The sequence below is a fragment of the Physella acuta genome, unplaced genomic scaffold (genome assembly GCF_028476545.2).
Source record: "Physella acuta isolate Inbredline_101_S28 unplaced genomic scaffold, ASM2847654v3 ptg000443l, whole genome shotgun sequence".
NCBI classification, from domain to species: domain Eukaryota; kingdom Metazoa; phylum Mollusca; class Gastropoda; family Physidae; genus Physella; species Physella acuta.
Genome location: NW_026731962.1, coordinates 290,172 through 316,843, shown reverse-complemented (window position 1 = coordinate 316,843; position 26,672 = coordinate 290,172). Strand labels below are relative to the sequence as shown.

General features: G+C 33.3%; 2 protein-coding genes across 3 annotated transcripts; both read left to right on the top strand.

Moving 5' to 3' along the window:
* The first annotated feature begins 6,074 nt into the window (after positions 1-6,074).
* Positions 6,075-15,663, top strand: LOC131943141 (uncharacterized). 2 transcript variants are annotated; one of them, XM_059303146.1, is made up of 7 exons: positions 6,075-6,233; positions 7,634-7,778; positions 8,042-9,125; positions 12,064-12,165; positions 12,297-12,770; positions 13,123-13,260; positions 13,390-15,663. In XM_059303146.1, exons 2-7 carry the CDS (start codon positions 7,767-7,769, stop codon positions 13,497-13,499), a joined length of 1,920 nt encoding a protein of 639 aa, XP_059159129.1. In that variant the 5' UTR covers positions 6,075-6,233; positions 7,634-7,766; the 3' UTR covers positions 13,500-15,663. The 2 variants fall into 2 exon arrangements, with proteins under 2 accessions (XP_059159129.1, XP_059159128.1); XM_059303145.1 differs by lacking the exon at positions 6,075-6,233 and adding an exon at positions 7,098-7,308.
* A 3,001-nt stretch (positions 15,664-18,664) lies between these two features.
* LOC131943146 (T-complex protein 1 subunit eta) lies at positions 18,665-25,481 on the top strand. The gene is made up of 12 exons (XM_059303150.1): positions 18,665-18,748; positions 21,052-21,205; positions 21,445-21,551; positions 22,021-22,146; positions 22,241-22,293; positions 22,397-22,568; positions 22,688-22,852; positions 23,062-23,195; positions 23,482-23,634; positions 24,039-24,190; positions 24,347-24,535; positions 24,922-25,481. The coding sequence occupies exons 1-12, from the start codon at positions 18,737-18,739 to the stop codon at positions 25,128-25,130; spliced, it is 1,626 nt and encodes a 541-aa protein (XP_059159133.1). The 5' UTR covers positions 18,665-18,736; the 3' UTR covers positions 25,131-25,481.
* The last annotated feature ends 1,191 nt before the right edge of the window (positions 25,482-26,672 follow it).

The window sequence follows — 26,672 nt, the reverse complement described above, 5'->3', positions numbered from 1 at the left end:
TTTATTTCGCAAGTTCACAACATCCAGCCATCATAGAACTACGAACTAGTTTCGCTTAACCAGACGGTACACGTGACTAGGTGTAACATTTGTTCTACAGAGCATTTGTTCTCTCGAACATTAATTACATGTCTGCCGCAACGTCGCCTGATAATACGCACAGACGCATCACCATGGTAACACACTAATGGGTAGTCTTTTTCTAAATTATTGTTTAGGACTAAATTAATTGTACAGCTAACCACATAACATGGCTTGTGTAATGTATCTCATTTTATATCGTTTTTGACATAAACTGCGTGATCACATTGTAAGTTATTAGTTTGGCGGGAAAGGGGAGGGGGGGGGGAAGGTAAATTATAGTATAAGCACGCACTCACAATCAAGTAAACATCGATTTTTTTTTTACAATTCACAACACAAAGAAAAAAACCATATCGAAATAATTATCATAAAAACCTCTAGCATATATATTTTAACATATTTTTAAAAGAATGACATCATGGGCGGTATAATAGAGTTGACTATCAATTTTTTCCTTTCGAAATACAATGTTTAGGGCGGGGGGGGGGGGGGTGTAAAAATGTCTGTTGGAATAAGCCATTGCATCTGGTGGAGACTTTCGAAAAAGAATGTTAGTAATGTTAGTGGGGGGGGGGGGGGGAGGGGGGGTGTTCGCTTGATTACTGATTACATTATCTAAAAATTGTATCTAAAAATGCAGCCCATTTATAAAGATCGACCCTGAAAATAAGTAGCTCTCCTAATATTTTCTTTCAAAATACAGCAGTTAAAAATAAAAACTTGATAGAACTTAATATGAAAATTTGAGTGCATATAAATAGTAGGTAATCTTTGCTGTGAGGTTAAATGATGTTGGTTCTAGCTAGTTGATATATGATAAGGATTCCGTGCACCTTTTTAACATTTAATTTAAATAATAAATTATGAACCAAATATATATTATACAAGCTTTGCAAACACAAGAATGTTGTTAACGAATATTAAAGATAACTACAATAAAAGGCCTGACTGTAATCTGACTATTATAGGGGTTTTTTCTTGTCAGACCCAGTGGTGTCAATTGGGAACTACTTTTTGGTGACCTAGTTTCGATGGCCGCCATCCACGTCATTTTTCACTAACTGGAAATACCTGAAACCCGTTTTATAGTATATGCCTGTTAGAAGCAAGTAGTGTACTATAAAAACAATAAATACATAACACATAATATTGTGAGATAATTATTGGCCTAAAGGTTTACTTTAAAAAATAACATTTGAGAATAACAAGGTAAATATTTCTGGAAGTAAAATAGAAGACAAAAAGCATATAACCAAAAGAGAATCTAATCCCTAATGGGACATTGCATAAGTACTAAAAATAGTAATTCTAGTTCAATAAAATATTGTAGCTATTTTAAGAGATGGTTCGTAGGCTACACAGTTATCACAAGACCTGGCAATTACCGAAACTGTTATTTCTATTTTGATTTCACTTCAGCTTGTTTTAAAAATCAGGTACCGGTAATATAAATAGTGTGTGGAAATTCCCGATTTCATGAATACATTTTTTAGGTGATGACGTGTTTAGGTTTCTCATTCCTTACAAGGCCAAAAACAGAAGCTAAAAATAACTATATTAGTCAACCACGGAGAATTTTTCACAAATAGATCAAGGATTTTTTTAAAAAATAATAAAAATTTCAGAAGCAGGCTTAGATTTTTTTTTAAAATCCCCAATAGATACGATCACTTATCTAGAAAACTTTGTCAGCAAAGCGGATTCTGAAGTTCAATTTCAAAGAATTTAGATGTAGGCAGAAATAATTATAACGATCTGTCCTGTTTGTTACTCCTCCCTCCCCTCCTGTATTAAATTAAATCTAAAAAATAATAAACAATGATTTATAATACAAAGGTTGGATTAAAATATTTGCGGGTGTTTCTATCATTTAACATGTTTGGTTTGTCTTAACGAAAATTAATATTATGCAAGGACTCGATTGCCATAAAAGGGATGATAAAGCCATAAAGAAATCAGCCAACCATAAGGTATAATGGCTGAAAATTGATAACAACTGAATAGGAGGACTAGGCCTACAACATTTAGGAACATTTCTTTTTAGCAGCAGATGGAACCACTTAAAATTTATTTGCCTTTTTAAAACAAAATATTTTCTTCCAAAAGTAGTTCGGTGTATTAAATTGACCTGGCAACAAAAGAGTAGGACCTCACAAACCTAACCGTATCCCGCCACTGATATACTAAGAAACCCACTATTCCATTTTAGGGTAACAAAATGGAGAGCAGTGTTGGGATAGATAGGAATGGCACAATTCAATAATATCGATAAGATGGACTAAGCAGTGGAGTAGCGAGGTCGGGTGTCACCCGGTGCGGCACTTAATGGTGTCACCCCCCCCCCCCCAGAGGCGTAGCGACTCTTCCCGCGGACAAACTTTCAATTTTCGATTTGCACCCCCCCCCCCAAACTTTCGATTTGCGCCCCCCCCCAAATAATTTTTCTATATATTTTACTATTGTTTGCCTTGGTGTCACCCCCTAAATGGTGTCACCCGGTGCGGTCCGCACCCCCGCCCCTCTCGCTACGCCTCTTGGAATATGTGCGACAAAAAGTAATTCACCTACAAATACTCACTTGGAATGTTGGGGTCAGAGCTTCATCCAGGCATTTCTTTGAAGAAAGTCTACCCCCCCCCCCCCCCCCCCCCGAACGAAATGGAATGTATATAGAAAACATATACTTTTAGCAGTGTCCGCCCCCCCCCCCCCCCCCCCGGAAAAAAGAGTCTGGAAGAAACACTGGATGTATTGTACTTAACTTCTTAACTTTAATATCTTCCTGATTCAAAGCTTTCACAATTCAGTGATCAAAATAATCTAAATCTTGGATGAATCTAGAAAATCTGAAATCTAGAAAAAAAAAACAACAACCTAGAAATACCATTCAAAGTAACCTGTTTTCAACTGAAACAGCGACGGGCAAATCTAACCTGACATTCTAAAAAAAAATAAAAAGATTGCGAAATGAGAGGGGGTGGGATAATAATGCTGCTTTTAACATACCACCACATGCACAAACACCCAAGTGTTGCGACAAATTTTAAACTCTTTTTAAACAGTTTGCGCTAAAACGCCACCGCGAATATGCTCCGAAAACAAAACGCAGGATGTGAATTGACGTCATGCAACAATGCTAAGGACATGAATGAATGTCATGTTGTCTGCATACGCGTCATTCAAATTTCTGAGTATTTCAAGCTAAAGGATTCGTCACTATTTCCGGAAGTCCTTCTAGTTTCCACGCAGGCTACACCTTTGACGCATGACTTGTTTTGTTAGAAGAAAAACTTTTTTTTTTCCTTTACATATCTATTTGTATGATCTCTTACGCAACTTGCATTGGAATGTATAGTTTAATGCGTGGGTGGATATTTATTAAAACGTTTGGAATGTTTCATTCATCACGGAATAAATGATCACTTAACATTTTTTTTTAAATCTTGTAAAAACAAATTCTTAAATCGTTTTTAATTTTAGCCCACATGTTTACACTTGCATCTCTAAAGGATATTAATTATTATTGGATAATTAGCAAATGTCTTAGTGCAATGTTTCCCAACTTGGGCCCAAGTTTTTTGTTCATAGGAGCAATTAAAAAATGTCCATGCCCAGATTTTAAGTTAACCTGTATGGCGATCCTCATCCCCAGTGTTTCTTCCAGACTTTTTTCTCCGGCGGGGGGGGGGGGGGGGGCACTTGAAATTTTCGGGGGGGGGGGGGGGGGGCGGTAAACTTTCTTCGGGGGGGGGGGGGGGCGGACACTGTTAAAAGTATATATTTTCTATATAAATTATATAAATTTCATTTCGTTCGGGGGGCGGTAAAAAATTTTCGGGGGGGGGGGGGGGGGGTTCGCCCCCCCCCGAAGAGATGCCTGGAAGAAACTCTGCTCATCCCTACTTGAGCTTGGTTTAAATAATTCCTGTCCGCCACATCGTGTTGGCGCAGTATAACAGTACTCTCCTGCGAATTCAGTGGACGGATTTGAGTGAAACCTCCATTCGTAATTTTCCAGTCCTGTAAGCATCATTTTTCCAGGGGGGAAAAAAGTCAAATGAAAAAGCATTTTTGTTTCAATATTTTAATGTGGAATAAACTTATCATACATTTTAAATATTAATTTTTAGTATACACTGACTCCGGGTCACATTACATTTTTTACTTTCTCGAATACGATCTGTTTGGAGGTATTGTAATCGTGCAAACAATCGAAATCAAGATTTTGGAAAAACTCAAATTTTGATACATTCCTGAATACGTTTTGCATTCTTGTTTGTTGGTCGTTCTCAAAAATATATTAAAAAAAAAAATTACTAAGGGTGTTTGCTCAAGAATTTTGTAGTGATTTCTCCCTAAAACATAATCAGAAGGAAAAATAATGTAAAAGCGTAAATGCTAGGTGTAGTCAAATTTTCATTTGCAGGGGTTTTGCTACAAAGGCGGGTTTGAAAACAATTGTCTAGTATCCAGTGTGTTTAGAATCAACAAACATGTGACATAAATAATTTAAAAATTGTTTTAAAAAAATAAAAAGACGTAGTATAAATTAACTCGCTAAATATATTGGTTCATCAGCCCAAACATGGTTTCGGAGGTTAATACGAGTCAGAACATTTATATGTATATGTACATTTTCTCTTGCATCTTATACATGCTATGTAGTACTAAAATTATATATCGCCTTTTCTAAGACCAACAGCCAATATATTTTCTACATTTATATGAATCCCCGCCCCTAGATCACGCGAGTTTTAAATACATTATTATTCCATCTTCTGACAGAAAATTGGTTATTTTGAGAGCGATACTAAGCTCTATTTTGTGTTCAAAGTTACCCGTTTGTATCACAATATCTATCCAACCATTTTAAATGGCACAACATTAACAACAATAAGAAAATCAAAGTAAATATTATATACCATACACTCACACTACCCCATGTAACACAATATAACAGAATAGTTGAGTACACTTTGGCTCCCTGTTCGTTATAAAAAATATTATAGGCCTAATCCAAATATGGTAGCAGGTCTTCCTCTTTTTAAAAATGGATTTTCATAGTGCTGATTATGCAGTTTTGTTATATAAATAAAAAAGGAAGACCCACTTCCATATTTGGATTATACTGTCTTATTTTTATAACTTGGGATATACCATGAGTCACCTCTACAGGTTTCCCCGCCAAAGTTCATGGTTGAGTTCGTTTCAGGTCGTTCATCTCGCATCAATAAACATTCAAAGGCGTATCTCCATGCATTGGACTTTGGACCGTACACAGTAAATATCAACTTCCAAAAACCTGGGCTTTTAAAAAATTGTATTAAAAAAAATACATCTTACATTTGTTTTTTTTTATTTAAAAGTCCCTCTTAGAGTTAGAGGCCTTCTCCCTTCCCCTATTTAACATCTATATTATACACTAAACTTAAAAATAGGCTGATGTTAAATTGTATCAAATGTTAAATCATAAATTGATTACAACATATTCAATGTGAATTTATAATATTTAGATCGGCAGGTGCGAGTTTTGTTTTAAAAAAATATAAAAGCTTCACAATATCTTAATTTCTACCATTTACCAGAGGTCATGCCTATGGACGTTACCGTGACATGACTTTTATAAAAAAATTTGCATTCAAATTTTTAGTGACGTATGCCAACAACATGTTGTTGACGCCTACTGACCTTCACCGATTTTTTTTTGTTCCTGTGATATGATGTAATTTTCTATTTATAGATAACGTAAACAATTTTTTAATATAAGAATACTTAGAACATAGCAGAATTATGTTTATACTAGCTATTTTCTAAAGTTATTTATTATTATTTGGAACTTTCAGTTTGCTATCTCCAATAATCTTCAGATGACTTTGAGTTGCACAAGAAAACTTTTTTTTTCAACGGAAACTTATGTATGCAAATTGTATCCTAACGCGTTCGTGACAAATTTTCGGTTAGAAGTTTCGCTTTCCCATTGGTCGATTTTCGCTGACGTCGATATATTTCCGTGAACAAGTCACGGGACCGATCAAAACAAACCAACGTTGCGAGCACGACAACCTAGTACATAAAGTGGTGAAAGATCTTTCAATCTAAAAGATTTTTTTGAACTTACATCAAACTAAAAGGATATTATTGTTTAAAAAGTGAGTATATTTTTCTAAAATGTATTTTATTGTGTGAGATATATTGATATTCCTTAACTAGCTGCGAATAAGTGATGAACACTCTGTTTTCACCAGCTAGATTCTAGTTCGACAGATTCTGGAAGAGTAGTCTAGAAAAAAAAATGAGCCTAACTAAATGATCATTTTCTAGAAGTTTCGAACACAAAAATAGCTCGTACATATCAGTACAAATGAATAAGGCTTGAAGCTTAAGAATACGGATAAGCCATAACATTAATAAAAATACAATATTTCATCTGCTTAACGAAAATAACGTGTTTCTCTCAAAATCTGCTTTGTTTACGTTCTGCAACACAACGTGACCTGGGTGACCTCGTTAAGAAAAAAGAGTAATGGCGCGAGGGAATGAATCAGGCATGCGGAGCGTGGGCTAAGTCCACTCCTTTGGCCTGTGTTTTGGCTAAACGGAATTTCCCACTTCACTATTTTACATCATGGGTGACTGGCGGTACCAGTCTGCCTTGGCTTAACTTAAAGTTAGATATAGATAATAAAAGAGGATAAACATTAAATGTAAATTTCTACCTAGATCTAGATATCTAGATTAGATTTTAGATCCTTCTCTTTATTCTATCTATAGTCTATAGTATTCTATTGGCTAGTTTTGAGTTGTGCAAGTCTATTGTTTGCCGTAAATTTTCTTTTGGATTATTGTAACTTGACTTGATCATTGGGAACTTTCAATATTTGTATTCACTTAATTCTATTTGTATGTGAGCAATTATTTTCTATTAAGTAGATCTATTTCTACTTTTTGAATTGTGCAGCTGTGTCTACTCTACTAGATCTAGAATCCACTAGGATATGCCTAGATTCTATTAATTTAAGACTTAAGAATACTGTTGTGTTATGTACTGTACTGATAAGGATTTGACTATAAATAATTAAACTTCGGCTTTACAATACAGTACTACTAAAAGTAAAACATTTAAAATACAATGGATTTACCAAAACTTTCTCACAACTTATTGCCACTACCGGTTAAGGAAGTAGTTAATACACTACGAACTTCATATAAATTAAACAGACAGCGGTGAGTTGTATAACATGATTTTCTGTTATTATGATTATATATACACGTATATTGGCTATAGGGTAAATATATGTATTTAATATACATATATATATAAAGTATAGCCTATAGGGCCTACCTATCTTTAATAATAACCGAGCAAACACATCAACTTAGATTCGAGGGTGAAACATTGCCATCAGTTGGCACTTCGCAGTTAAAAACTTTAATGAAATATATGCAGTTTAAGATAAACAGTTATGGCTGTTCATTTGTACTTAAAAGTATTTTATAGTCATATTTTGTGTCGAAATAGATTATTTACCCATTTCTATTCTTTCCATAGCCCGCGAAGATTATCCAACATCTATCCTGAGTATTCACAGAAATATCCAGTCATTCCATTAAAATCAAGATTGGCTCAAACTCCGTCAGGTGTGAACTCGTCACAGCCATTCTTCCCACCTGATTATGTGCCTATGACTTTAAAAGTGAGTAATGAAATTTGTTAAGCTGTTTTATTTAAAAGATAATGGGCTTAAGTTGTATCTGTTTACTTCAACTTAGAATTTTGGTTAATAGTGTGAGGACAGTGAGTTGACATTTTAAAACTGGGTTGTGGGGGGGGGGGGGGGTGGAGATAGACTGTGAACTATATCTGTTTTGAGAAATATACCTTGAATATATTTTAGATTTTCTAATTAAAGAATGAAAAATTGATCTAATTCTATATTCATCTTTCAATCATCAACAGAAGCCTACAGCTACAGTAACAAAAATGGATATGTTTGTACCAAGTCCTGGGCAGATAAATGTTACCAGCCCAAATACATCAATCTATGAGAACGACAGAGTTGATAGAAACGTTTATTGTAGAAATACCAGACCTTTTTCAAACCCAAGTGTTGAATCTGCACTTTCAGAAGATATGGGTAATCTTGATGACAAAATAGAGGACAGTACACTCCAGAATTTGTTGACACCAGATGTCATGAACACACTGCAAGCTGGTTTAAACTCTACGTCTGAACTGTTTTGGTCAGAAAAACTGGAAAATACGCCATTACATGAAGGAACTGATGCCTTTGGAGCAAATGCCACCCTGGCTCAGCTTAACCTTGAGCCGGACTTGTCTTTTGTAAATGATGTTTTGGGATTAGACCAAGATGACAGCAAAATGGGCTATTCACCTTTAGAATTTTTGTGCAATGAAGTGAATTCAAGTAGTTGTCATTCTGTGTCGTCAAATACAGCAGATTGTTCTCCAATAAATGTCATGTGCCCATCTGATTCAACAAGGAGATTTACCGCGTTAGGTAGCTCTAGTGTTGATCATCAGAAGGATTTGAACAATGTCGGACAGACTTATGTCACAAGCATTGGTCCAGTTAAACACAACTTCCCACCTCGGGCCTCACAGCCCCCACTGATTGGTGTTGTGGCGCCTGTAAAAAAGACAAAAGAGGAGAAATATATTTCCACAAACGATAATGACGAATGTCATAAAGATCTCCAGTCGCAGTCGCCAAATCTCCACAAGCTTCTCTGTAACCCTTTTTCACAGACAGTCAAGTTAGAGCCCCATAACTCTACAAAGTCCACTTACACAACCCTTGTTGAGGTACCTGCACAGATTGTGCCATCCTCTGGTGCCCCGAAAAGAACTAGCAGTGGTCAGATCAAACAGGAACCACTCTCACCTGGAATAGAGTTCAGGCCTATGTTTAAACAGGAACTGTTGGTAAAGGAGGAATCAACTGAAGAGAAGTGGAAAGACATTGAAAACTTCATTCACAACCCTGATGAAACGCATTTGATGAAAAAGAGAAGACGTTTTGGTATGTATTTCCCCCAAATATTTTTCTAGATTTTAATATAAGTCTTTAAAATGTTGGTAGTGTAACCAGCAACTTTATTTTAATAATTTGTCAATCTGGTATTGTCAAACCCAGAGTCTAATATAACACACTATCACTGGTTATAAACATGGGTTTTCTCATGTTATATATGCATTTAATTTTTTAGCACTTATTAAGGATCAGTTTCTAGGAACCCCCTCAATGAGACTTATTTCTCTTATTTACAAAGAGTTTAGTTTACCATCATATTATTTTTAACCAAGTTTTATTGGAGGTCAGATTTGTGTTCTATTACTATTGTATTAACAAAATTTTAATCAATGGGATAACCTCATTCCCAATGGAAATGAGTAAGTTGATTAAATCATGTAGTGACTCAGTCACTTTAGAGAACAGTGAGTCAGTACTGTCTTGGGGTGAGTATGGCTGTATTGATTCAGCAGCCGGCGCTGGTGATGGAATCGTGAGCCTACTATTGATAGGAATGGATTTTTTTTAAAAAGACTCACAACAAGTTTTTACAATTTCTTACTACAATCTGCTAGTAGTAAAAACAAAGTCAATACCGGTTCGCGAACGCAAGGTCAAGGTGTCTCGTGTAATAAAAAAAAAAGGTTTCTGTCTGGTAACCTTTCGCTGTTTACAACATCCCACTTTTTGTAACCCTGACCTTGATTAGGTTGATTAGGTTTTCATCGATCTTGGCAGGTTTTATTGATTATCATTTGTTGACGTCTTGTTCGATTATTTTCTCTCCAAGAATAACAATTGATTTTGTCGGGCTTATACAGAGTAGCCCTACCGGTTAGGGAAGGAAAACACCAAATACGGTCACCACAGGTCATTGTCCTTACGTGATTCTAGGCTACTGGTCAGCCAGAAACATTTTTTCTCAAAATAGTTATTACATTCAGATTAGGCCTACTTTTTCTTAATACTATGTTTTGGCGATGGAAAAGATGGCGATAGATCTAGCCACTTCAAATGTTTTGTGTGATACAGCGGGAGGACAAGGAGTGGTGTGGTTAGGAGTAGACTTTGTACCCTAGGTGTTGATTCTGTGTAGGGTCGTGACCTCTGACCCAGTTTTACACACCAGTGTTGTGAATGATTCAGCGGAGAGTAGCGCCCCCTTTCCAGTTGTTTTGTAAGCGAGTTAACTACAAACGGTTAACCCGTCCACGCACGTTATAAAATGCTGCTTTATATTGAGTTTCCCTCCACCTTATTTTTTTCATTGTTCAGCTTAGTAACCAAGTTCATAAACAATTGTTAAAAAGGTTTAAACTCAGGTGTATAAACATCACCATGATAGATGTATAACAGTCACTAAAATGATCGATCTATAAAAACTGTAGATTGTAATAAAAAGTGATCATTTTAGGTCTACTCTACATATTAATTGTGACACAGGTAAATGAAATAACAAATATGGATATTTTTACAGGTTTGACGTTACTTAAGGCTGTGAGGGGGGGGGGGAGATCTGTTTTTTTTCTTCTGCCCGTTTTGCCAAGAACCTTGTAAATACATAGATGAACCGCTAAAAAATTAATTTAAAAAAAAAAGTCTTTTGTAGAGAGTAGCAATGAAACACGACCCCCATGCCCAACCCTTGAAGTTAGGCCTAGCGGTATGTTGTTGACTTGTACTGAGCATACCTAGTCATTTCCTCAATTTTACCACTCCCTACTCACAGCACACCCCACACTCTAGGATACGAGCTGTTTTTTTTTTCTTTCTTTTTTTTTTTTTACACAAACAAGTAGCCCATCTGAGTTTAGGGGTTTATTAATCAAGTTTTAAAACTTTAGCGAGAAGAGGATTTATGTGTGCTTTAGCGTTTAATCTAATGACAGATTAAAAGCTTTTAACGAAATAGTCTAATTCATCAGTTTTCCGTTAGTTTAATTATTTCGTTTACCGGCGAGATTGTAACAGATGGACGTTGTTAATTGCCCGATGTGTGATAGATTCAAGTATTTAGAAGCGATTTCACCCAGTACCGGTTGGGATTTAATTTGTTCTAGATCTATCACTCCTTTCGCTGAGACCTAGAATCTAGATCTTCGTTGTGTTTTTAGTATTTGCTATAAAAATTTTTTTAAAAAATATGAGCGATCAAGGAAGAACAAGTAGGCCTATGTATTTGTAATTAACATCCTGGGAATATATTCATATGTATATAGAGAATAGGTGAAAGGTCATTCGAGTTGACGGTAGTTGTACATTATTCGTGTAAGGATTACGGATGAACTATTCCAGTGAATACAATTGAGGAAGAGGAACTGATGCGTTGAGTGTTTGGCATTACTATAGAATTCCAGATTAAAATTTGTTCCTGGATATTAAGATCCGTTTTGGAAATTCTCCCTAGCCTTTAGAATTTCCCATACCGCCGTCGAGCTACATTAGATATAATTAAATAATAAATACGCTGTCATTTGTTTATGTTGTTAATGTGGCGTGGGTTCAAAAATTGATAGATTGTCAGATGAAAAAATAAAGCGGTAAACAAAACCAGATGGACACCGCCGCTACTGTTTTATTTGATACTTTTCCCGTTCTTGGGAACGATATTTTGTCAGTATTAAAAGGTAACAAAAGTGGTTATTTTTCTTATCAACCTTGATGCCCCCCCCCCCCCCCCCCCCCGCTATAGTCGCAGTAAGAAATAAAGCCTATTTTTATACAAGTAGACCAAACAACTAACCAATATTTTATTATACCTGGCATAGTTCGTACTCACGAACTTAACGATGAGGGGAAAAAATATAGCGAAGATAAATTTAGCACAAACCTTGATCTAATAGGCCCACATTCCAAGACAGTTTTTTTAAAAAGTTTGTGTTTATGTAAACTAATGCTTGGTTGCTGATAATACTTTTATATTATAATATTAAATTTATATTTCCAGATTCAGGCAGTTCTAGTCAAATATCTGATGATGATGATGAATGCTCATCTTCATATGGTGGTAAAGATGAAGATGGAAGTGATGATGAGTACTCAGATATCGGTAAGAATAAAATCACATAGAAAATTAATAATTCTGATATTTAGAGAATAGTGTTAATATTATGTATCTTTTTAAAGTTAACACTTGAACTAGGATTTATGGTTGTTGACCTAATTTTTTTGTTTGTTTAGATGCAGACATTGTGGACATGTCCCCTACTGAGTGTGAGTCCCTCATTGCCATGGGCAAAAAACAAAAACAATACTTCTGGCAGTACAACGTGCAATCAAAAGGCCCTAAAGGAACAAGGCTTAAGCTTTCAGTGGAGTCACCGGCAGACCCCCATGTTTTGAACGACTTTGAAGACCCAGTGTTTGATGAGTGCAACACATCCATCGCTGGTATCCGGCATGGCGGGAAGGCAAGAAAAGGTGACGGCAATGAGATTACACCCAACCCCAGAAAGCTGTTTATGATTGGACATCAGTTGATGAAACTCAACCGTCAGATCAACGCTTGTCAGTTGGGCTCAGACGTACCAACTGCCAAAAGAAACGAGTCACGGAAGGAGAAAAACAAGCTGGCGTCAAGGGCATGCAGGTTAAAGAAAAAAGCCCAGCATGAAGCCAACAAAATCAAGTTGTATGGACTAGAGCAAGAACACAGTAAGTTTATTTTTACATTCAGTTTGAGAGTAGTTTTATGTCAAGGAATTATAATCAAATTTTTTTGAGTTAACAGAAATACTCAGGAAAATAATCTGATACATCTGTGGTGCAATATCACAGTGCTTTTTTAATGTTAACGTTGTTTTAGTTTTAAAATTTTTAGTGGCATTTATTTAGTCATATCAAAGTAACAAATGTATGTGTTAGTAGGAACATGATTTTGGAAAAAAAAGTTTGAATAAAGAAAAGAAGTCAATAAAATTACTGATGATAATTTTCTAGTTTTGCTGCCTACAATGTTTCCCCTTGAAGTGATAAACTTGTTCATGATGATGATATTTTTCTTCAGGTCAGCTGAACACAGTGTTGCGATTTATCTGGCCACATATTCGTGACCGGGCTCAAGTACTACTTAATCAGGCAAAGCCTTTCTACCCATGTAGTCCACTGATGACTATGATTGAAGAAAACATTAACCAGAATTACAGTGAGTATTTATTTTATTAATTTTGGCTTAACTTATTAAAAAGATTTGTTTTTCTTTGGAAGTGACAAAATAAAATATAATTTTCAAATGATACATTTTTCTAATGATTTTTCCTTCCTTTCCAAATAGAAAATCTGATTGCTGGCAATACAACGGACTATGTCAACTCAGTCATTTTGAAAGTAGAAAGTGGTGACAACAATGGAGGGTTGACAATTAAAAAGAACAGAAAAACATGAATCTCACATGTGACATTTAATAAATAACAGCAACATAGCCATGGCTGTTTTGTAAACACTCTTATATAAACTGATTAGTTAAATAACTCTTGTCTCAAATTATGTTTTTAAACCCCTTTGTATTAATAACACAGTTTTTAATGTTTAATTACCTTTTCTTCTGAAGACAAAAAATTCTGTTTGGCTTTTGAAGCTTTTATTTTGTGCCTTACCAAAAGATTTAGGTTTCAAACCCTACCTTATTTGACTCTGAGGCACAGAATGAAAGTGCTCTCCATACATAATACATTTTACTGCCACCAGTTTTTTCTAAAACATCTGATAATATTGAAGAACTAGAGCATCCGTTTTATTTTGTCTCTGCTGTTTGAAAAGAAATTTTAAATTATGTTTTTATACAAATGACAAACTTCATTCTCAATCGTCTTTCAATTTTAAAAAATGACTCTTAGTTATTTTTCAAAGAAGGTTTTTTCAAAACTTTTAAAATTGGTTTATTTCTACTTGTGGCATCATATATGCAGCATAAAGACACTTGACACATACTAAAGCATGCATTTCATGTAAATACATTTACAGCTTTTTTTTTATACTGTGCTCAAAAGTATGTGGACAACTAAACCATATTGTTAATTTGATTGAAAATGATGGTTACTCAAAATATTTTTTAAATAGCCAACGCTATTTAGAAACTAAATGATCTGTAAAAAAAAATTGAAGTTTTCTGTTGATCATTTACAAAATTGTATTATTTCTAGTATGCATTTCTCAGGCATTTATCACTATCATTCCTTGTAATTTTCAGTTTATATTTTCATTATTTTGTTTCCTACAGTACATTCTTCACAGTAAAACATTCTATTTTTCTCCACAAAAGAAATCCATTTAAATCTATTATGTAAATATTAGTCTAGTTGCTGTGTGTTGTTTGAGTAGTTTAAAGCTGAACTTATTGTACATTGAGTAGTTCTGTGTTATTCAATGATAGTTGTACATAGAAAGCTGCTACTCCGTGTTAATACAAGTATTTTTGTAGTAACTGTAAGAAGCTGTTGTACAAATAATAGAGCTAATTTGTTAATTTTGTTTCTTCAGTATTATGATCATTTGTTTCCCAGTAACCTCGTAGTTATTTCCCAATATCAATGTCATAGTTTTTTTCCACATCACTTGAACAATGTTAACAAGTCCATGATTTACGTAAAATCTACATATCAGTGTTTTGTGAACATTTTAGAAAATTTCTGTACTGTCATGCAGTATCTTATTTAGTTATTAATCTTGGTATCTGTGATATCCTTTAAAACTGATGTTCACTGAAAATTTTACTGCCAAAAACTTGAATCCTACTCTGATAATTTTTTTATAGTGATTTTTTTTTTTCTATACTCAACTTTTCACTAAATACTTCTTTAAAATTATTCATTTTAAAATTTACTGTAAATAATTAACCATTATGACTTTTTAAGTATTGTTTGAATATTTGTAAAACAAAGTCATAGGTGTTGTTTATGCATTCATCAGAATGTAATTGAAACAGGTGTAGTTAAATATAGTTGTAGAACAAGAAGTTCACCCTGTATAATTTCATTCTCATTTGTCAATCACTGTTGAGACTACACATTGTACCTTAAAATTAAAAAAATTAAAAAATTAACTCAAACACGATTTATAAAAATGTTGAACAAAAACGACAGCAATACAATAATGATTTTGTTTATAAGTTATTACTGATTTGACATTTTTTTGCTGTAAATAAAGTCTTAATGAAATACCGTCATTGCCTTCTGGATAACCAGCCATTTTTATGACTATTTTTGAGTATTTTTAAAGTTTGCTTTGTGAATTACTATTTATTGAATGGCTTTAAAGTTTTTACTTTTATTATAACTTTAATGATTAGGTACTTGTGTGGTTTTAATCATGTAATATTTCTCGTCACCAATTATGTGTTTGTACAAAAGTGTAAATAGATGTCACATGCTGTTTTTGTAAATACAACAAATTGACTTAAGAATATGAAAAAGACTTTCTGAATTTTAATGTTTAATAATAGTTACAAAAAATACAAATTTTTGTGATCATTTTTCAGTTGTTATATTTAAGAAAACCTGATGTGATATTATATTGTTGACTATTTTGTGTAATAAAGGTTAAAAATTTATTTTGTCTTTTATGTATATTTCTTGTGTGACTTTGTTGTTCTGTTTGGAAACTGACCAGATAGAGTTTAAAACTAATCATCTCTATAAAAATTAGTTATTGAGTGGTAGATAAATATACAAGCTAAGAGTATTCAAATTACATCTATTCAGATAAGACTAACAGGTTAAACAAAGCATTAGGATAGAAAAATTATAAAATGGAACACTCCTAATCCTATATTATAGAAACGTCCAGGCTAAGTTAAAACAATGATTATGTAAGAGCTCTTGGACATAGACAGAATTAAACTGAGTGAAAGAACTCAAATGTTTTTAAAATGTTTTATTTTAACCCTATGTTAAGGTTAATCTTTTGTTTAAATCATACAAAAGTGAGCCAACAATGAATCCAGATTATTTTTGTTGCACTGCACTGTGTGGTCTACAAAATGAGACTTAGCCTATTTACTATTTTTAATTTACTTCCTACAACCTTGTATACAAAAAACAACATGCAAGCCAAAAGTGGCCTTGCTTATATTTATTGCTAGGCCTAGTTTGCATAGGTGTAGGAAACATGTCAAAGGGCAGTAAGCCATTTGTTGAACCTCACGTTTGGAAATAGTAATACTAATACTAAACTAAGTCAGTAGTTTTCCGTTTAACAATTACATAGTTAAAAAAAAAACTCTTTGAAAAATAACTACGTAATGTTTTAACAGCATAGATTAGAACCATGTGGTTTTGTAGAATGAATACTTATGACATCCCATTACATTTTGTTTTTAAGTAGGCCTATTGTTCTGTAGGCTTGACCAATAATAATAAATAAGATACACGTGTACAGGATGAAGTCTGCATAAATTTTAAACCAGAAATGTGGAGTACCGGTATCGCTATCTTGATAACGCTTCTTTAATCAAAATATGTTGACGAACAGCCAAAAAAAAAAACCCCCCACAAATTAACTACTAGCCAACCCGGCAATATAGGGAATTCCCCAGCTATAATAGAAAACAAACACAACAACCTTCGTGATTGGCTGTTAATTGTACCAGTCTCTTTTCGGAGGTTGAACCATTGTTGTTATGGGAAATTCTAACTTACCTCTTGGAATTTTTGCTATCATTCTCAATCCCTAAACTTAAAAGATATTTCAGTATAGTAAACAAAAATCTAATGGCAACGGTCTTGATTAGTCATGCTTTTCTATTATAATAGTTTATTAAATAATTGTCAAGATAATGTTCATGTATCCCCAGGTTATTTTAGTGTGACATTTAATTTGTCACGAGTGATGGATGCCTGTGCTTACTTAACTTATATATATATATATATATATATATATATATATATATATATATATATATATATATATATATATATATATATACGAAAAAAGAAAATATATTTTGAAATGATTAAGAGAAGGTATTGCAAAAAGTGATTAAATATCTTTACACTGGATCATTGATCGGCCTATATAGTTCTACAACTTACTATTTATTGTTCGATCGCTTCATTAGGCGATTTTCTAAATGGAACTTTGTGACCTTTAATCAACAACGATTTATTTTCGTATGATTAAAAAAATCCCTAAATAGATCTTATGACAGTGTTCATAAACTGATTACTATTATAAATCTGTGGAGCTTTTTTTTTATCCACGGGTGTGTAATCCAACTGTTACAAATATAATAAACGATGTTGTATATTGTTGCATGCATTTTTATACGTGAAGCAGCTTATATAAATTCTAGGTTATTGTGTATAATGGTGCGATAGACGCACATTACTATGTTCAAAACTTGCCGTGTTATTAACAACCACCAAGATTTATGTAGTGATTGATACATTCTGGGCCCGAATACACTTGTGTGTAAACAGACAGACCTCGAGTAACCGACCCACAACCAGAAGTACAACTCACCTTTGAACTAATACGTGCTATAGTTTATTCAGCGTTCAAGGACAATCGGGATGTGATGTCGGTATACGTTCAAACGAGAGGGGGTGGTTAAACTGTAACTTATAAAATAGAAACTGTAACTTATAAAATAGAGTGTACGTGTTTTTTTCAAGTTGCACGTGATGGATTATCAATTCTACCCGTGATAAGATGTATTTATTTAGGTATATTTTTAATAGAGATGACTGCTTTATTGGCTACAGTCCTTTAGAATGAAATAACAAAAACAACAACCCTATGAAACCACACGAATCACTAACTGGCAAGTCGACGCTAGAGGGACACTGGCCAAATCGAGATAAGCCATGTTATTGTTAGCTACGGTGACTAGTTTTAGGGGAAGAGACGAGTTGTGTACCTTGTTTATTTCAACAAAGGGGTCATGGTTCAAAATAAAATCTTCAAAATATGGACACATTCATCGTTATTCCATCCATACATTCATAAGCAAACAATTCAGCGTCGGCCCTGTTCCTGACTTGAATAAGTTGCCCATCAGAGCTGGGTGGACTCAGGGACGTTCTACTCACTTGGACCCGGATTTGAACATATAAATTAAAAAATAATTTAAAAAACATCTTGATAATCTCATAATAAGCCCGGTGTTGCCAGGGTAACAAAGATAATTGCAATCATAACCAAAGTGAGAATGTTGCATACTTTATAAACATAATATGATCAGTAATAGTAATTTACAGTGTCATTGACATTCGTGACAAAATCATATAGTCGATTGAACTTTTGGATTGCCAGTTGACAATCGTTTTTAAAAAAGCTCAAATGATATGGACAAGTAACAAGGCCATGTGCTGTGTGTAGTCCTAAGGGCTCGGCCTAGCTAACATTTTCGTGCACAGTGCTAGGCAAAAGAAAATGTATCAAGTAAAATAAAAAAAAAAGACATTATTAAAACTCGGTGAGACACTTAAGATGGTGGGGAAAAGAATGAATGCGTCTAATCGAGTAGCCAGAACATTGTAGGCTACCCCAGCTACGGAACAGATAGAAGTCGAGATAAAGGTAAAAATTAAATAATAATGTTTTAAAAGTCGAAAACATTTCACAAACGACTAACGGAAGTTTATACACAGTTACCGTTCCTAGGCCAAACGAATTCCACAACAATGGCTAGAATGGTAAATTGAATTAATTTAACTGTATCTTTAACAATCCGTTTGTAAACGTGATCATCGATCACTATATTAAAAGTTTTGCATATGACATTTATATAAATATGTTGAAAATGTATTTATTTGTTTATATTCATTACTATTTTTTTAAAGAAAAAATGCCGGTTACAGGCAACCAAATTCTAGAATATTCCCATAGAAATTAATGAATAACCATACAAAAAAAAAATCATGTTTAAACTACATAGAAAAATTACTGGCTGTGGGGTAGATCTATGTGTAATCTAAAGTTCTACTGCTCTAATATATATATAAATAAATACAACAGACTAGAAGTAAAAACTGGTAGAAGCTCATTTCATTCACTTCACTTTCCAAGGGGGGGGGGGTGTAAAAAGTTTGCAGGTGATAGTGATAGATCTACTAATAACTAAAACATGTTTAGGGTAGATTGTGTGTTATAACAGTGTCTGATAATCCCACAATAATGGAATCATGTTGAAACAAGCAGTAGTGTAAGTCGTAAGATAAGTAGTCAAAGGCAGAATAACCTCTAGAGTAAAGTTCCGCGTGAGATCAAAACCTCGGTGGGATCACATTCCTGTTTATCGCTTCGTATAATATTTGTTTGGATGTTTTATACGAAACTACCAATATCTGCTGTAAACATGTCCATTTCTAAATATATCCAGGTCAAATTCTTTTGTTTCCCTCCTTCTGGAAGACTAGTTTTTAAATTTTCAAGTTTCGAGGTATGACGTCGTTGGCCATTCTAGTTCCCCCCTATGAAAAGCACTAGGTCCCGGATGAGATGAATAAAACCAACCAATCAAAGCTTTTATAACTAGGTTAACTATAAATAGCTTCTATTTATGTGCGGGACACTGAAAATACTGTAGTTAAGGCTATTAAAACAATCTTGGAGGTGAAATGGGGGTGATCCCAGCTGGGGTAACGATTTTTGTGTTTTAACCTCGCTGGGTACACCTACGACTTGAGCTAGACTAGCCTAGATCTAGATGCTCTATATTTCAAGCTAAGCCTAGAATCTGTATACTTTCTATTTTTTTCTGTTGTTTTAAATTATTTCAATCATCTACCTCTTCTAAATCTAGTTTGTATCTCTCATCCAATCATATGTTAAGCAAATGTTAAGTTATGTCATGTTAGTGATTGTTACGTCCCTTTGTTATGATTGTTATAGTTGCGTCCCTTGAGTCATCACTGGGTCATCCGTAATGTGTAGTTAATAAATTTAATTAACATGTTTTTTATTTAGTTTTGCAATCTATTAATTAATTATACAATCAACAACACGTTTAAATGTGTAAAATGTTAATTCAATTGTTAAAATTGGATCAAAACGTAAAAAATACGCTAGTGATCCCAAGCAGGGACAGGTGATCTCAAGCAAAAAAAAAAGTGGGAAAAGTTGATCCCAAGCAGGTTCGTCACTAAAACATGAATATCTCAAATACTATGTGTATGAATACAAAATACTTCATGCATATTAGAGTAGAATGGCAGTGGAGTAATAAAGTACTTTCGGTTTGTTTCTGTGTGAAACGGTTACAAAATAGCGCCCGATAAAAATCGGGAGTTTGGAATTTTTCGCTATGTGTGATCCCACGCGGAACTTTACTCTAGATCTTGATCTATCCCTTCTTAACATAAGTATGATAAGATTAAGGCTCAACTTCTTACCCAAACCCTGAGCCAATGAAACACTAAATGATCTTATTAGATCTATTTTCGAATACTACTTCTAGCACCCTCGTTTTGTAAGAGTATTGTCAGACAAATAATAATTTTAACACTTTTAATGTATCAACTCCTTGATCACTTCTAAAGTACTGCCTATTACACCAAAAGAAGCCAACTCGCAGCTGGAAAATAGCAATATCAAACCATTTTGTAGCCTTGGTTTATTTCGTGGGGGGGGGGGGGGGGGGCCTCTATGAGTTGAAGGAAAACAATCTATGACTACTTGAATTTAAATAAATTGAAACCAGTGTTTCTTCCGGCCTTTTTGCTTTGGGGAAGGGGGGGGGGGTTGCTCCACCTGAGCTGCCTGGAAGAAACTGAGACTATAGAGTTGCTCTTTTATTCTGGCTCAACTAAAAAGTAATCGATTTTAAGACAAAAACATTAGGATTACATAATTAGCATGAACACACCAAATACAGACAGACTTTAAGAGCTTTAAGAGTAATTTTTTTTCTCTAGTTCTTGTTCATGGTTGGATCTGTTTTAAAAATTTTGTATTAGTGCTAAATTTTGGGGTTAATACAATCTCTTATATGTTTTAGAATGCTCCAATTATTCTCCTGAAAGAAGGAACTGACAGCTCTCAGGGTAAACCTCAGATACTTAGCAACATAAATGCTTGCTTGACTATTGCTGATGCTGTTAGAACAACTCTTGGGCCCAGAGGAATGGACAAGCTTATTATTGATGAAAAAGGTAACATTTTATAAAGCACCAGTATTTTAGTGCTTCCTTTTCCTTTGTCCTTTTTTTTAGCAAATAAGAGATGCCAAATAATTTATCTGTCATATTTTAAGATGAATGTTCAACATTATAAAAATATAATCATACTTCTGCATATTCTGATATTTTTTTTGTCATGCTGACATAGTTATAATGTCTTGTTCTACTTAAATATATAAAATAACATTAAATGATTTTGATCTTGTAACCAGGAAATGTTGTGATCTCTAATGATGGTGCTACCATTCTTAAAACATTGGACATCATACACCCAGCTGCCAAAACTCTGGTTGACATTGCCAAATCCCAAGATTCTGAGGTATTTATATCCTATTGCAACTATACTATTATTTTAAAATGAAAAATTTCTTTTACTAAAATAATGGAAATTAAATTTGGTATTAACTCATTCACTGCTAAACCCTATTTCAAAAACCTTCACTGGGTCCTAAACTAAGAGAGACAACTTCTGTTTCTTTGGGGATGAAATCTCACACATTCCTTTAGTATATTTAGTAAGTGTGAACAGTCTAGAAGCACTTTTTGCATGAAAATATAGTAGAAGCACAAACTGCAATAATGGCTTTTTGCATGAAAATATAGTAGAAGCACAAAAGGCAATAATGGTGGTGTGTCATTTTGTAATAGGTTGCATTAGTAGTGACAGGGGTGTGTTACATAAGTAGCAAATGAGTAAAATCATTGTCAGTTGTATACTTATATATTTCTTTTATGTAGGTTTATAAATATTTAAAAATAAATGACTGTATGAAGCCATTATCTTGTAGGTTGGTGATGGAACAACTTCAGTGACGCTTCTGGCTGGCGAGTTTCTTAAACAGTTTAAGCCATTTGTTGAAGAAGGTGTGCATCCACAAGTCATTGTGCGTGCTGTACGCAAAGCATTAGCTATGGTGAGCTGATTAAAAACTTGCAAAAAAATATAATCTTTTAATTTAAGAACTTTGATGTAAGTGTTGAATCATTTATCATTTGTACTTCCAACAGGCTCTGAAAAAGATTAGTGATATTTCAGTTCACATAAAGAAGGATGACACAAAGTAAGCCACTCTTTTATTTTAATAATTTGTATAGGAACAGATTTTCATAAATCTGTCTTTGTTTCATTTGTGCAAAGTAAATACTATAACTTTTTTTTCTTAGAGAACTGAGAGAACTTTTAGAAAAATGTGCTGCTACTGCTTTGAGTTCCAAACTGGTTGCTGGACATAAGGAGTATTTTTCTAAAATGGTTGTTGATGCTGTCCAAATGTTGGATGATCTCTTACCTCTCAACATGATTGGTATTAAGAAAGTCCAAGGTGGTGGACTTGAAGTAAGAACTTAACTGTTTTACATGTCTATAAAATGAAAATATTTTCTAATGTGTTGCAGGCTATACTGGTAAGAATAGATTCAATAGGTTTTGTTTGATGTCTGTTACATTTATTTCAGGAATCTCTTCTTGTTGCTGGAGTGGCTTTTAAAAAAACATTTAGTTATGCTGGTTTTGAAATGCAGCCCAAAAAGTATCAAAATCCTAAGATTGCTCTTCTGAATGTTGAGTTGGAATTGAAAGCTGAAAAAGAGAATGCTGAAGTTAGAGTAGAATCTGTACAGGTAAAAATAAAACTTAATAATACATTTTTTAGTTATTGTGGTTCTAGTTTTCAAAATAATTGCTTGGTTGTTCTTGGTGTATTTTGTAGATTTGAATCTTAACAAAACCCTCCTTCTTATCGAGGAAATCTTTGATAATTTAATTTCAGAAACAATAACTATTTTTTTATTTGTAAATTAATCATAATTTAAAATATATTTAACAACAGGAGTATCAAAATATTGTTGATGCTGAGTGGAAAATTCTGTATGAGAAACTTGACAATATTCATAAATCTGGAGCAAAGGTGGTTCTTTCTAAACTTCCAATTGGTGATGTTGCAACTCAGTATTTTGCAGACAGGTAAGGCTGACAAAGTTCAGGATAAGAAATAATTTTTCTTTTTAGTTAAATTGTATACATGGAAGAGCCCAATTACTAGCTCTAGTTATTAATAAGTAACTGAAATGATTTTAAACTTAGCTAAGGAATGATAAAGTGGTGTGTCACTATGATATTATGACTCAGATTTGGACTTTGGAGATTTTTTATAAAGTAATAAAATGAGTAGTATGCCTTTACAACATAATTTTTTTGGTTTAATTAGTTTAAAAAAATGTATTTAGCTTTGTTTCATTAATATCATTAGAGATATGTTCTGTGCTGGGCGGGTTCCAGAAGAGGACATGAAGCGTACCATGAAAGCTTGTGGTGGTTCAATTCAAACTTCAGTACAGAACCTTACTCCCGATGTTCTTGGATCATGTGAATTATTTGAGGAGAACCAGGTTGGCAGTGAAAGGTAAATGAAAGCTGTTTTATTCTTTTTTTTTTATAAGATCCATGGGTGGTGGAGATTATAAGGCTAATATTTAGTTCCACATGAATAAAATAGAAGAAATTCATTTTGAATAATTGTTGGCACATTTTTTTGTTTATTATGTTTGAATCAAAATATGTTAATTTGCTAATAATAGGGTAAGATCTTTTCTGCTATCTTCAAAATCATCCGAGCATCTGTTATGTGGAAATGAATGTATTATACATAGTTTAGGCATATCAGACTTACATATGAAATATTTTGGGATTGTAGGACTTGTGTAATGAGGAGGGTATACAGCTTTTGTGATAATACGATTTGGATTGTTGTCACCCACAGTTTTTTTTTATTAATCCCTGCATTTTTATTGTCTTTTTTTCCTTCAGATTCAATATTTTCAAAGGCTGCCCACAAGCAAAAACTTGCACTATTATCATCAGAGGAGGAGCTGAGCAGTTTATGGAAGAAACTCACAGATCTTTACATGATGCTATAATGATTGTTAGAAGAGCAATGAAGAATGATTCTGTAGTTGCTGGTAATTAAACAATTTTCCAGTGTACCTTTTTTTTTTTGAGTCCTTGAAAAATAGTTATACAAACCTGAGTGCAGTAGTTTATTTAAAAGCATGCAAATTACATTTGAGAGTAACAGTTCATTTTTGGGGTGACCATTTCTCATTCCTTTTTGACAGGTGGAGGTGCTATTGAAATGGAATTGTCAAGTTACCTGAGAGAGCAATCGAGAACTATTCAAGGCAAAGAACAGCTTCTCATTGCAGCATATGCTAAAGCACTAGAAGTTATTCCTAGACAGCTGTGTGACAATGCTGGATTTGATGCAACAAATATTCTTAATAAATTGAGACAGAAACATGCAACAGGTAAGAGCATTATTTTTAGTTTGAAAAATTTGAATAAGTTGGTACTTAAGTTTTTAAATAGAAATACATTAGTGCATTATTTTTAGCATTATGTTAATTTTTAATGCCACATGACTAAAAATATTTGTTATAAAACTTGATCAGTAGTAGCCATAGATCTTAACTTCTATTATTAGACTAGGTGTAGTTAGCTCTCTAGTGTGAAAACATAAGTGAACAATTCTCTTCTGTCAACTGGCTGTTGAAGAAAGAAGCAATTGCTAGTATTTAATCATGTAAATCTCCCCCTTTGTTATTTAATATAATAATCTTTAAATAAATATTTTTATAATTAATTTAATATCTAATTAAATAAAGTTTACAAATATAATGTTAAATCATTTCAGGATCAAGGTGGGCTGGTGTGAATATCTTGCAAGAAGATATTTCAGATAATTTTGAGGCATTTGTTTGGGAACCTGCTGTTGTGAAAATTAATGCACTAACTGCTGCATCTGAAGCAACCTGTCTTATTCTATCTGTTGATGAAACCATTAAGAATCCAAAATCTGCACACGATGCACCTATGGGTAGAGGTCGTGGACGGCCAATGTGATCAATTTTTTAATGTATTTAAATAAAATTAAACCTCATTAATATTGAGCAAACTGGCCAATTTTATTTAAACATTTAAGGAAAGCAAATTCATTCCTTGTTTTGCTGCATAGTTTGCTCATCATGCTATTTCCTTTTATAATTGCTGTTGCTTGGCTACAATTAAGTACATTTAACTTATTTCTAAATGAATGAAACCACTTTGTGATCAACTATTTCATTTTCATTGCCAAGTGCAGGCATTTAGAAAGGAAACATTTGTATTGTTTGGCTAATCTGGATGAATTTTTTTTAACTAAAAGTTTAAGTTCTATGCATGGTTGAGTATGTATTAAAGTCTGTTTTATATATTTATACATCTTCGTTTCATTTTCCATTTCTTAATTAAACAATTTTTAAAAACACCAAATTGAAGCCCTACAGAGATTACTGTAATTCTTTCAATGTTTTTTTAAAAAAAAATAATTGAATTAATTTAAAGGACTTGAACACCAAATAAAGTTTATCAATATTTAACTCATTTGCTAGCAATGTTGAACAACTTAGCAGTTAATATGAAACAGCAATAAATGATACTTTCTTTCATCTGATGTACAACAAAAAGTCCAATTATTATCAGGAGTTTTATTTTCTTCAAATCAACTTTTAGAACAATAACTACACAGTATGAATTATACAAAGGTATTATTATAGGAGGGAAAAAAACATAAAGTTATTTTTCTCAGGTTACAAAGACTTTGGCAATAGATAAAAAAATTAAAAAAAAAAAAAAACTCATCTTGGTAATATTAGCTTTTTATCCAGGTATGCTCAGCAAAGTTTAAATTGCCTTCTGATTCAGCAATGGAATGCTTTAAAAAAATTCTACTTTTTAAAATATTTGATGTTTTAAGCACAAAGGGAAAAATGCATGAATGATGTTTATAAACAAGGTGTAAATTAGGTTTTATATATATACATTGAACAACTGTCTTTAAAAATATCCACTTGCTTCCAATTGTTGTTGACAGAGACTAACTACATTTAGGATCCATGCAGTGACAAAGTATTAGCTGTAGGCTCATAATAGTTAATGTAGCTGTTAAATGCATCTAGTTCTAACATTCTGTAATAACCTAGTACAAGACAAGCAACAAACACAAGATTAATAACTTGCTATTTCATCACTTAAAGTGTAAATGCTCATCACAAATGTTTTTTTTTAATACAACATAGGCAGATATAACATTTAAATGTTTTACACATCCCAATCCAATTTTTAAAGTCCTTTTTATAAAAGAAATCAGTTTATATTTCTTTCATACTAGTTTAAAGGCCTACATAGATCTTAGTTGACATGGTGTATATAAATTCAACACAATTTTACAACTCACATAATCATAAAATATCCTTGTAAACAAGATGAATGCAAAGTGTTATAAATATTATATTCAAATACTGATAATTTACTAGACAAAAAACTATTCAAAAAATTTTTTTTTTTAGCTTTACTTAAATCACAGGTTATTAATTATACAGATTGTTTTACTTTTAACATAAAAAA